The sequence below is a fragment of the Etheostoma spectabile genome, chromosome 19, assembly GCF_008692095.1.
Source record: "Etheostoma spectabile isolate EspeVRDwgs_2016 chromosome 19, UIUC_Espe_1.0, whole genome shotgun sequence".
Taxonomy (NCBI): Eukaryota; Metazoa; Chordata; class Actinopteri; order Perciformes; family Percidae; genus Etheostoma; species Etheostoma spectabile.
Genome location: NC_045751.1, coordinates 16,203,150 through 16,216,503, shown reverse-complemented (window position 1 = coordinate 16,216,503; position 13,354 = coordinate 16,203,150). Strand labels below are relative to the sequence as shown.

Below are 13,354 nucleotides of genomic sequence, written 5' to 3'. Positions count from 1 at the left end.
CCTTTTAGGTGCCATGAGCCCCCTTCTTTAGACTGTCTGTTTAGTAAATGGAGCTACCAATACATAAATCGTACCTGTGCTGGACTCACACGGTCCTTTCTGGACCTGGGTGACGCCTGGCAGTCCCTGCTGCTGAGCCTTCCTGCTGGTCGCCTTCAGCTGGCACACGTTGCCGTACGTCTTCCCGTCGCTGCCGCACACCTCGGCGCTGAACCTGCAGCGACAGAAGCCCTTGGAGAGCCGCTTGCCCGCCGGGTGTTTGCACTCCAGTCCGTCCCCGCACGGCAGGTCGTCTTTGCGGCCGCACGGCTCTCGCTCTCCCAGGGCGCACACCAGGCAGCAGTTGCAGCGGTCCGGCACGTAGCCGCTGGGGCAGCTGGGGCTCGGACAGGTACTCACATCGCACCGAGTCGGACACTTGTCTTTTGGCTCTGCGCGGACAGACTCCTTGAGGTACAGGAACACAGCGGTGTACAGGAGGACTTGCATTTTTTTTTTTTTTAAATGGCGGGAGTTCTATCGGATACAAACTTAGAGAAGTTTAAGACGACAACACATTCCCTGGCTCCGCGCTGCTCATCACTTTGTGGAGACTTTACAGATGGGAATCCACACACACGAAAGACAGAAAGACAAATGTCTCTTTAATATTTCACAATACATCAGAATAAAGCGACCCTGATATGGTAAATGTGACGGTGCGGCTTGTTATTGTTATCTTGTAGTAGCTAATTGAGAGTATCCAGCGGAGTGAGACAGGACGCTGTGCTTCCTTTGCCCAGGCAGGGTGCACATCCGCTCGGCAGGGAGAGCGCCTCGAGCAGTGAAGCTGGCCGGAGAGAGGGAGGAGATGTAGGGCGAAGCTGTGCTCCTGGAGGCGTGGCAACGGGACTCTGTCACCGTGTATGACCTCAGTCAGACTTTATAGTGTAAAAAGTATTCAGATCCTTTACTTAGTAAATAAATATACAGTGAATAGGCCTAGTCTTGTTTTTTTTATCACCTTCAAGTTGTGTCATCCTTAAAAAAAACAATTGTAATAATGGATTGCTGCCATTAATAAGGATTAATGTCCATTACTGAACAAGTATTTCCTGAAATGACACGTGGACGTTTTGTATTTAGCAATATTAAAGAAAAACATGAAATATGTGGATTATCCATGAGTGGTTTTACAAGTTTCTCTGGATAATGAGATACATTTTTCCTGATGTGCAGTGGTGGAAGAAGTAGTCATATCCTTTAGTTAAGTAAAAATACTGTTACAAGTACAAACCCTGCATTGAAAAATGTTACTTAAGTAAAAGTATGTAAGCGTGATCATGAAAATGTACTTAAAGTAGCCTATTGAAGGTAAAAGTAGCCTACTCAATGCAAAAAAAATCCTCACATTTTAGAAACTGGAAACAATCCAAGCAGTTGTGTGTTTGATGGACTTATCATTTCAGCTGGATTTGTAGGCTGTCATATTGTTGGCTAGTTTCATTTATAATAAAACATCAGATTGTATGAACTACATGTGTTTTGTGTGCAAAGTCTTTAGTTACTTTACATATTAAGACTGCTGTCAGATAAATGTAGAAAAATAAAAAGTACAATATTTCTCTCTGAAATGTAGCGGAGTAAAAAGCGGAATGAAATAAAAAATACTCAAGTACCTCAAATTTATACTTACAGCACTTGAGTAAATGTACTTAGTTACATTTACCCCCACTACCAGTAATCCACGGGTCACAGTCATCCTTATGTCTTTACAGGTCTGGTGGGGACAGTCCAAAGGAAGGCTGTTACCAGGGCGGTAGCAAAAGTTTTAGAAATTAGGGGGCCAAGCCCTTTATTTTTTCTTTTTGATACATTTTATGTATTTCGTTAACTGTAAATGTAGTATGTCTCAGAGCCAACACATGTATGCCAACAGAAACCGACTCATCAAACACTTTGCCTGCCTCACATCACCTGGGACAAGCAAACACCACAGCTGACTGCCAGCTGTTCCTCACCTGGTGGGCGGCTGTGGCTCAGTGGTAGAGCGGTTGCCTGCCAATCGGAAGGTTGGTGGTTCGATCCCCGCCCCTACAGTCATTGTCGAAGTGTCCTTGGGCAAGACACTGAACCCTGAGGCGCTACGAGGAGCGTGAATGTGTGTGAATGTTTATCTGATGAGCAGGTGGCACCTTGTACGGCCGCCCCGGCCACAGTGTGTGAATGGTGAATGTTTCCTGTAGATGTGCTTTGAGCAGTTGTTAAGACTGGAAAAGCACTATATAAATACAGGACATTTACCTGCTTAACAGGAAATACCCAGTCTGGAGTCTGTGTTCTTCATCCAACAAAACCCCTACACAATTAAAAGTAACAATAGATGCCACCCAAGTTAACAACTGATTCCGAGATTTCCGTTCTAACGTTGCTTTTGCAGTGAATGTGTAAAAGAGGCTCAGGACTTACTTGACCTATGACAGTGTCTTCTAACTCAAACTCAATCTGACAACTAAGATTAGCTCTGTGTGTGTGTGTGTGTGTGTGTGTGTGTGTGTGTGTGCGTCAAACAGGGCCTAGGATTTTTATTTCAACATTTTAACCAAAATTTGGAGCGTCAAACACTTCATTTTCTGCCTTCTGCTGGATTTTTTCTGCATCAATTTATGGTGTGTCTTTATTTATGTAAAGGAAATTCTTCTTCTCCTGTATTGTTCAATATTTTCTGCATTCAAGATGTTCGTTTTAGGAATCATGAACATCTCAACAACAAATCTGTTGGAGATTGAGACCTTCTTAAAGCCAAAAGCTCCAACTATACATAAGCACAAAGCTATATCACATCTTTATCATTCACGCTCCTGTTGTGTTTCTTTAACAAAGCAAAGATCCTGCAGACAGTTCCATGTGCTTGCTGCTTTTCTTTCTTTCTTTCTTTCTTTCTTTCTTTCTTTCTTTCTTTCCAAAACATGAAGTCATTCATTATTTGGTGCAGACTGGGGATATGAGGACATGCTTTCATTATTGTCCCCTTGTAAGGGCAATTTAAGACAACCAGACCATGCAGTCACACTCACTCACTCACTCACTCACTCTCACACACACACACACACACACACACACACACACACACACACACACACACACAAACACCGCTGATGACCTTGGTACTAGGGGTGGAAATCACCGGAGGCCTCACAAAACGATATCCTCACGAAACAATATTATTGCGATTTTTAAACAAATTGCAATATTCTGCAATATATTGCAATTTATTAATTTTTTTTTCCAACTTCAAATCATGTCTCCAAAAGGAAACTTTTTTAACACCATTTTTATCTAAAAACATGAATTTCTCTGTTTGTTCATCTCACTTCAGTTGCTGCAAAATGGGATTGTCTACCATACAAACTGAGCAACAGGTACTGTATCTAATAATAGATCGATACTTGATGTCTGTGAATCAATACAGTATTGCCATGGAAAATATTGCGATACTATGGATCCCCCCCCCCCCCCCCCAGCGCATTCAAAATATGCGTCTCAATCTGGGTTTTCACCACAGTTTATGGCCTGTTTGCGGCTTACTGTCAGGTCTGTGCGTTGCTATGGTTGCTGTTCACAAACCAACCAGCTAACAGTTTGCAAGGCTGCAGAGCCAATAAGAAGGAGAAACACAGCTACTTTTAAACAATATCAAAGTCTTGGATATCAACAGTTTTCTGGATTAGCGCACACATCATTTTCAAGAACGGCGGCTACATGTAAACAGGATTATTAGTGGAATACTCACTTGGAATAAGGGCAAAAAGCGGATTATGTTCATGTAAACGTAGTCATTGTGTCTCCAGATAAATGAAGCTGGTGTTATTAGAACCACCAGGAATGATAGGCAGAAGGTACAAAAACAAGACTCAGGTTGGAATTTCCCTCGGTCCGAAATGACCTCACTCAGCAAAAATGTTTTTTCTCTCAGAGTCTTTAACTAAGCTGCTTCTCACACAGTTGGGAGCATACTGTCAACGTGGTGGAATGTAACTAAGTACACTTACTAAAGTACTTTTAACTCCACTTTATTAATCTGACAGCTTTAGTTACTAGTTCATTTACTAAGTAAGATAGGTGCACACAAAACACATGTAGTTTATAAAATACTGTGTCAAATTCTCACTCCCATCGCGTCATCGCGTGCTTTTGGCGTTTGTTATTGACGCAAAAAGTCTCCTTAAGTGTCATATTTAGACGCACTCGGTCCGGACTCTTGACGCTCTGGGTGGGGACGTACGTTTAACTGACACGTGGCACGAGAAAGGGACAGATAGGTTTAGGAAAAGATGGTGGGCGGGGGGACGTTTTAAAACGGGACACGAACCCCTGGTCTTCTGGGTGAAAGTCCTGTGTTGTTTGACCCATCTACCAACCTCACCTCCTGCCTCCTTATGCAGATGTTTTATCTTTCATACTACTGCCTCTCTTAATACTACATCATCTTAAAGTGCCGCGGTTGAGGTGCTGCTCTGCCCAATGTGTCCCTAACGGACGCTAAAGGGAGAATGTTTACGCTGAGATAAACCAAGCATCAGTATTTTACGAGTTGGGGGTTAGAACGGGTTAGAGAAATACAAAGAGAGTTGTGTGGAGCTTAATTAGCTCATTTGGTAATGGCTTAAATGTAATAACAATTTAAGTGCGTGGGCAGAGAGGACAATACATACATACATACATACATACATACATACATACATACATACATACATACAGTACACATACAGACATGCATACATGCACACCTGGACTTATATTCACACCTGGTCACTTTATCACTTTAACACTGGACACAACACCGACTCTTTATTAATAATTTATGGTCTTTTCTTTGTTCATTTGACCAATTTTCTTTTTGTTGTTATTATTATTATTGGTATTTTGTTGTCTTTATACTGACTTTTTATCTATTTTATTATTTCTTTTTTCTTGCTAAAACTGCTGCTGGAACTTTCAATTTCCTCGCGGGAGTCACCCCAAAAGGATTACTAAAGAGAAGTCGAAGTCTTAGTCTAAGTCTTGATGCTACTTACACAATTTTTCCTAAAGTACCATTTTCAATGCTGGGCTTTTACTTGCAACAGAGTATTTTTACAGTGTGGTATTAGTACCCTAACCTAAAATAAAGGATCTGAATGCTTCTTCCACCACCCCCTGAAACACGCTATAGATGTGAGGCTGTTTTTTGAATTCTTGCTTTGCTCTGACAGACGCACGGTCCCAGGGGGGGGGCACACTGTGGAGCGCTCACATCTACGCAACGCCGAGCGGCCCAGTTTGTTTTCTCAGACGAGAGGGGTGTGGACAGAGACATGTGCTGCTCACCCAGCCGTGGGTGTGTTTGTTTGAAATAGTCTGTCACTTGAGGAAACACAGGGCTCCTTGTTCAGCAGGAATACACAGGTTCTGGAGGCAATGGAGGGATGCAGACAGCACTTGGTAATATTTATCCGACTGTTTCACACATTATGACTCATTAATTACACACTCCTCGAGCCTGCAGGCCTTAAACCCAAACTGTTTTGTTCATATTGTTCTGCTATTATTGAGTCCACTGGGTATACAGTAGGATAGGTCCTAACTTTGGTGCCATCCAGTGATCATAATAAGAATGACAGTGAAATACTTCCAATACCACAATTAAAAATTTAAGTAAATTAGAATTTGAAAGATGAATAAATCTATACAGTGATTTAAAGTTTAATCCATACTACTTTTTCAATACTTTAAGTCACTTGTTATCATGTCTACTTCCTGACTTTTGTGTAAACCTGGAGGAAGTAAACTTTTTTAAATTTTTTATAATCTGATAGATAGAAACATGCTAACACTAACATATAGGCCTACTTGGGAACCAATGACAACACAAGGCCGAAGAGATCAAATGGGCTGTTGTAATTGCAGCTACAGGTAGGTACTAGTCAACAAGACCAGATGGTTTATTCCAACTGTCTAATACGACCCCAGAGGAGCGTTTTACCTCGTCATGTCTAAACCAGAGAACGTAACTGGTTACGCACGTGACACCTTCCTCCACAGCGGTGCAAAGGAGGGTCTGGCAAGTCCACACAGCATTCTGGGATGGGAGAACAACATGCTCTAGAGTTGGGTGGTATCTAATTTTTTTAACATTTTTAATCCAAACCTCCTCCCTTTTTTTTTTTTAATAAAAAATGATGACGTAAGGCCTCAGATGGCGTCACCAAACTGTGGGCTTGTGCCTACACTGTTCAGAAACTGAATACCAAACACTAATACTGAAACAGCTCTCCCTTCTCATTAGGCCGGAACCCTAAATGCTGCCAAACTGCAGCAGTCGTGTTCTTCTTCCTAGACCAAAGACTTGCCATCAATCCCCCCCCCCCCCCCCCCCCCCCTCTCTTTCTCCTCCTCACTGTCATGTGATGATAACCACACATAAGCATTTTAGGCATTAAATAAATTGTATTTAATATTTAATCCTTGTCCCCTATATAAGTGCATTGCATCATTTTTAATGACGGTAATGAAACTGATACCGTTGATATTTTTAAGACCCAGCGGTATACCGTATTACCGCCCAACCCTAACGTGCTCTGGTTTTTTGGCATTTCTTTAAATCAATCACTAAGTGCCGGACGAAGCAACGGTGCCTCTGCTAACTAGCCTCGGGAAGGAAGTTGTTTTGGTGGAACATGTGTACGCTCAAAGGTTGTTTTAGTTGTGCTACAGAAAACCAGCTAGCTGTCTGGATTCACCCTGCAGTTAACCACAGTCCTCAAAAACCCGCTGGAGTTTAGAATACCAACACAAAGAAAACGGAAGGTAACAGACGTCCAGCCTAAAATGAAGGACATAAGGGGGAATTTCCAGCTGCACCTGAACAACCAAGGAAATGAAACGTTGTTGGTATAGATTTTCTAAGACCCTGTAGAAACCCTGCTGTAGAGGCAGTTGGCAAATTCCCACCTATGTTAAAACACCCATCTCTTGTCCGATTCTTCCAGGGTAATTGAGTGTATAGTTCACTATGGATCATTTCAGTCAGGACCACTTTGTCAAAATAGATCTGCAATTTGTATTTGGCAGTGAACAAGTCCCTGTCTTTCCATGTGCATGTATGGAAAGCCTTAACCCTCATGTTGTCCTAGGGTCAAATTGACCCGTTTTCCTATATCAATTTTCTTTTTAACTACTCAAAATGACATGTTTGGTTCCACACAACACTCTATGGCAAGTACAAATCTCTACTTTCATTAATTTTGCGTTGTCTTATTCAATTTTACAGCATTTGGAAGAAAGAAATTGAAGTGGTTTCCAAATAATATTGAGTAAAAGTTGACATATTCCAGTCTGTGATTATCCATCAATACACATTCCTTTCATTTTAGTCTAAATCATTCCTAATTTCTGCTTTTCTAACTCAAACATTAGGTATAATTTACTATAAATGAGGTTTATTGACCATAAATTACAAAAATAACTGTAAAACTGAAGGTAATAATTTCGTGTTACGTAGGGTTGAAAACGTAAAAAAAGTGGCATTGAAAAAAAAGCGTCAAAAGTGTTGAAAAAAAAGGGACAAAAACATACGAAAAAGTTACAAAACATCGATAAAAAGCCTCAAGAAAAGTGTTGATTTTCTATTTTGACAGGAAGACAACACAAGGGTTAAGTGGAGAGGGCAGCAGTACAGGATCCCCCTAGGGTACAGATCAGAGCAGCATCAATGACAGAGACACGACACTGATTACGTCAGACAACATGAATTTAAAAGGAGAAGCTGGGGTGGCTGCATAAAAAAAAACTTATTTAGTTATTGTGCCAGTTGATGAACAGCTTCATAATTCCAGTAATCCAGGGCGGCCAAAGTTCAGCTCAGAGAAGCCAGGTGCAAAATGACATTCCCATGCAATAAACCAACAAGTCCTCCAAACCATACGACCATAGGTTTCTGCTTACCCTCTAACAGAGTGCTCGAAACTGTTCACCCGCTCTTTTTAACAGCTCTGGCTCTGGACTGGTTTTTCCCTGTGTAATTTTCCACTGACGTTTGATTAATTGCTTATATATAAGGAGTTTTAACCCTGGAACCAAGCAAAGCAGTTACAAGCTGAATAGTTTTGCTTGTTCCGTGAAGTAAAAAAAAAACGTTTTACATTTATTTTATAATTGGGACACGAATCCCGGTCTCCTGGGTGAAAGTCCAGTGTTTGAAGGGTTAGTATTGTGAATTGAAAAAAAAAACCAACATGGTTAGTTTTCTGCTACAAATCTTTTGGAAGAAGATGATGTTTTGGGTTCAAATAAGAAGCTACTTTTCTTATGTATTTAAAGATAAGTACACAACTAAAGTGTGCTACACAGGTTAAATATGTTACATAATCAAGTCAACATTGATTTTGCTTTCAGACAGGACAGGTACAGCAGCATCTGGGTAAAGTCATATGTCTTTTTTGAGCCACCCATCCAATTACCAAATGTAACTGAGAAGTACACAGTTACATCATTTTATGTCCAAAAAAATCTGGAAATAAAAAAATGAAGGTGGATGCAGTCCAACAGATGAGCGGCTGCATTAGAAAATATCTTGCTTAATGGAAAAATAAAATAAAAAAACTAAGGTACAACTCTGTCGGCATAGCCTCAACTCTGGAGGAAATTCATTATTTTGTGCATTTCAGCAAGAAACAATCAAATCAGTAAGCATCAAATTCATTTTTAACGTGCAATGTTAACGGTGGCAGAAAGCTTAAGATCACACTAATTGCAAAATCAGCCTCTTTAATTCATTTACTTTTGTATTCTGGGTCAATGTTGGATGAAATCAGCAACTATGTTCCCAGCTCAAATAATGAAGCCATTTGAATTCACTGCAGGTCTGATGCTGCCTCCGTCTCACACTTTTTCTCCAGGATCTAAAAGCAATCAATGGAATGCTAGTTGAAGGATTTGATTTGAATGTGTTCCGGCCATTAAAAATTTGAATTGGTCCTAGACATTTTTTGTGTGCATTTTTGACACGTTTCTGATGCTTTTTTTGTCATATTTATGCCGATACTCAATGTTATTTTTTCTGTATAGGGGCCAGCAAAAATTGACTTTGTCCAAGTAGAATTTGTTTTCACTTAACATTGAACCCTGAAAAGTTATATGAAGCGTCTCGAGTTAAAAAAAAGCACCCAACATCATGCTACATGCAATTTGTATACAAAATATATGAACCCTTAGAGGGAGGAAAAGGGATCCTTTAAGGAAGACAGCAGGTCAACAGTAGCCTATACAGTATGTCACGTAGAAGTGATTACATCATCCGAAAGCTGGGAACCTGAAGATTCATTTGAGATGCAGCTTAGCACGGTTTAAGTTTTTCTAGTCATAAAAAGTGTATAAGGGCTTTAAACATTATGATGGAAGTATATGATGCCCATTTAAATGCTCTATTATGTCTCATGAGTTGTTGCAGCATTTTGGGGTTGATACCATTTGTCACACAGATTTGGTGCAAAATGTTACACACATTTGGTGCAAAATGTAACCATTTTTGACCATTCAAGAATTAATTAAGAAAAATTGTGGCCCCAGTATGCACACATTTACAAATACACCATTTTAGTATAGGCGAAAATAACATATTTACACTGCATGAGAAAACCTGCATGTTTCTTGCCCCAAACTGCATAAAGTGGGCATGTCTGTAAATAGCCAACTCATGGGTACTCACAGAATCCATTTTGATTCAGTTATTTTGAGATGAGAGATCATGGGACCCCTTTGAAAATGGCCATGCCAGTTTTTTTCCCTCCCCAACGCCAAACTTTAGGGTATTGTTTATCCCACTCGTTGACAAACATAAAATGTCATGGTTTGTACCATGGATTCCTTGGACTATCTAGTTTCATATGATACCACTATTTCCACAAGCTTTAAAGAGAACCCGCTTTGGCCTTTTAGCAACGTTGGCCAAGATGGAATTTGCCTCAGTTAGAGGGTCCAAAAGCTTAACAGGCTTAATACTAATAGGGCACTGCCTCCCTTGCACTCCTCTAGAATCACCACTGTAAATCTGTTGCCGCAGTCTTAATGCACAATGATTCATAAGGCTTCTCAGGAAACTTATTTTTTCCGTACCAAAAAACTTTCATTCAGTCATCTGCTGAAGGTTTTGTTTCACATTGCAAAAGTTTAGTTTTTCTTGTAAAACAAAGACTTGATTTCCCAAAGTGCCTTTCCTATTGTCCTGCGGTCTTGTACTGTGCGATGCTGCTACACTGCTGACCCGGTGAGATATTAATCCTCCTCACGTTCAGCTCTGCAGCAAATGCTCTAGCCTTCTGGTAAAAGTAGAGAGAGAGCTCCCGGTCTATTAGGAAGTTGTGGTAGATGGTGGCGAGGCGGGTGCACAGCTGCAGCTGAGACCTCTTGTTGCCCAGATCCATGGCTGCAGCCAGAGCCAGCTGGTAGTAGCCTGCAGCGTCGAATGGGTCCTTTAGAGAGCAAAATGTACCATCACTTCACAAAGTGTTATGTAATCACATTGGACATTGTTAAAGGAAGTCTGGCTTTCCCAGACTCTCCTCCAAAGCACGTTGGAGGGGGGTCTGGGTACTCCACATATTCAGGGATAGGAGGGAAACCTGCTTTGGTTTTTTGGCATTTCTTTAAACCAATCGGTGCTAAGCACCGGAGAAAAGCTGCGGTGCCGCTGCAAAATAGCCTCGGAAGGAACTGTACGTTCAAAAGTTGTTTTAGCCAAGCAACAGAAAACTCAGATTGGACAGAAAGCCTAGCTAGCGGTCTGGATTTACCCTGCAGAGATCTGAGGAGCAGTTAACCCTAGTCCTCAGAAATCACCCATAGTTTAAAATTCCAACACAAAGGGAGCCCAAGGCAATGGATATCTGGCCTAAATGAGTGAAATCTGGCAAATTTTCAATCGGCCACGGAGCAAAGAAGTCAAGGAAATAGACTATTGTTAGGGAAAACTCAGAAGCAGCACAACTCATTTCACAAACGTGGAGCAGGTTAGTTGGACCTTGATGAATTACACAGGAGCATTTAATAAATTCACAACTGAGGAGAGTTTGGGATTACACAGTACAGCGTAGGCACCACCCCAACTTCTGAAGTACCTGTCTTCCTGAAGTTTATCTGAACCTTCAATGTAAAAAAAGATACTGCAGGTGCCTAAAACACAAAGCCTAGTTCAGCCTATGTCTCTCTTTTTGGAAGTAAAAGTGCAATTGTGGGGCAGGCCAACCAAAGTCCAAAAGGAGACAGTCCTGAAACAAAACATTCTCTTATCATCTGTAGAGTTGTTGCCTAGATTCCCTGAAGAAGGCACAGAGTTGAAGTACTTCTCTGCCTTGAAAGTAATTGTTATGGTTGGAGATTATGTTGAACATTAACCTGAATGAGACCTGAGTACTGTCTCAACTGACATAGCATGCTTATGAACATAAGTTGGAAATTCCACCACGGTCACTGTATTTCCTACAAGATGCTTGGGACTTGAGCGTTTGACTTGGAACTTAAATAAGGACATAATAGCCAAGACACAACACATGCAGTACATATGACTTGCAAAAGAATGATGTCCCGCCTTCAACAGGATTACCTGAAGTTTGCTAGACATAAGCTCAAATTTTGTGACTCACATATTGTGCCCACTGCAAAGAGAATTTGTGTGTCTGTTGTCCATGCATCATTCCAATAACTATTAATTTTCTCCACAAGAGGAAACTATTTTATATCCCAAGATAGCAAAGTTATTAACTTGTGATCTCCAGATAATGGGATAAAAAATGGAACGGCAGCTACTTTGTGGTTAGTATGTCATAACTCTAAAAAAGAAACAGGCGACTTTTGGGTTTATTGGTGACCAGCTTGCAAGCTAACAAGACAATAGTCCCAGGTACTAAAGGGTCACATGAACTCAACTGCCGTGGTTCAGGTGGAAGAGTGGTCATCTACCAACTGGAAGGTCGGTGGTTTGATCCCTGGCCCCTGCAGTCTACATGACGAAGTGTCGTTGGGCAAGACACAGAACGGAAAATTGCTCCTGATGCTACGCCATCGGTATGTGAATGGACGTCCCTTTGGATAAGCGCGTAAGCAAAAAGTTTAATTTAATCTTAGGAACTAAACTAGTAACTAGACAAACCCCTTTCTGCATTCCTTCTTACTGTGTAAATGAAGCTGCATACAAGTTGAAACAGTCTTGAGGTTTATGTTCAACTAGCTAGAAACATTCGACACCTAAAGCTCCCTGACCGTTGGCCATCAGAAAGTACTAACCCCAAAGCAGGTTCTTTTTGGGGAACCACGGCTGAGGACCTATATTTAGACCATGGTTCCTCACGTGGAAACGAGCTAGAACAACCAATAGAGCTCCAATCCAAGTCAAAATTACAAATAAGAACGGTCACATATTGGCAAACATTAAAAATGAATTGTAAAAAAGCTCAAGCAAGACTATTTTCAACTGATATCGTAAGATAGATTTGATGCTTTATTTCACACTACCTATGGACAATAGAATCTGTGTGTGTCGCATTGTCTAAGTGCTAGTAGTAAACCGCAGATACATACTTATCTATTATTTAATCCCTTACCTTCAGGTCATTGAATATAATGTCCCCCAGCGTCTGGTATACCCGAACATAGTACAGTGTTTCCTCATCAAACTGTAGAGTTGTTGGACAGAGGGTCAGGGTTTTCAGGTAATGATGTTCAGCCAGTTCATACTGGTCCAGGCTGTGGTACAGAGAGGCCAGCCGATGGTAAGCCACTCGCTCATTCAGACTCTCACCTGCATGTCCAACCAAACACAAAGGGAGACGCAGTTATTCAGTTATAGCACGTGACTTGAGTTTAGTCATCAGTTTGTCTGTGTACTGCTTTGTATCAGAGCAAAAGATACCAACAACTGCTGGCCGGAATACCATGACATTTCATAATGAAATTTATGGTGCCCAGAGGAAGATTTCTAATGGCTATGCTCACTAAATTTCATACTTTCACACAAGAAAATAAATATAATGTAATGGGCATGAAATTTGCTGAGCACATCCATGGTCCCCAAAGGATGATCCACTCATGAACTTTTCTCCTGCATAAGATAGTTCATCTGTCAATCTATTTTATGGATTGCCATTTAACCCTTTGTTGGATTGAAAGCTTTAGATTTTCTTTTCGCTACCAGGAGGATAGACTTTACTTTTGAGCTCCAGGACTGGCAATGTGGGTTGTCCTCAACTTAAACAAAATCTTAGTTGACTTAAAATAATTCAATTCAATTCAATTCAATTTTATTTATAGTCTCAAATTCATAACAAGAGTTATCTCGAGA

General features: G+C 40.9%; 2 protein-coding genes and 1 long non-coding RNA gene across 3 annotated transcripts in view; 1 reads left to right on the top strand and 2 right to left on the bottom strand.

The window, feature by feature from the left end:
• The window catches only part of htra3b (HtrA serine peptidase 3b), a 17,995-nt gene extending 17,137 nt beyond the window's left edge, over positions 1 to 858 (bottom strand). Inside the window, exon 1 of the mRNA XM_032544466.1 lies at positions 75 to 858. Coding sequence (XP_032400357.1) covers positions 75 to 489 — 415 coding nt within the window. The 5' untranslated portion in view covers positions 490 to 858. The remainder of the gene's footprint in view (positions 1 to 74) is intronic.
• The window catches only part of LOC116707244 (uncharacterized), a 17,838-nt gene that overhangs the window by 2,693 nt on the left and 1,791 nt on the right, over positions 1 to 13,354 (top strand). Inside the window, exon 2 of the long non-coding RNA XR_004336443.1 lies at positions 4,668 to 4,670. This is a non-coding gene — a long non-coding RNA (uncharacterized LOC116707244). The remainder of the gene's footprint in view (positions 1 to 4,667; positions 4,671 to 13,354) is intronic.
• The window catches only part of sh3tc1 (SH3 domain and tetratricopeptide repeats 1), a 20,804-nt gene continuing 17,111 nt past the window's right edge, over positions 9,662 to 13,354 (bottom strand). Inside the window, exons 18-19 of the mRNA XM_032544418.1 lie at positions 12,618 to 12,814; positions 9,662 to 10,490 (exon numbers count right to left, since the gene is read on the bottom strand). Coding sequence (XP_032400309.1) covers positions 10,236 to 10,490; positions 12,618 to 12,814 — 452 coding nt within the window. The 3' untranslated portion in view covers positions 9,662 to 10,235. The remainder of the gene's footprint in view (positions 10,491 to 12,617; positions 12,815 to 13,354) is intronic.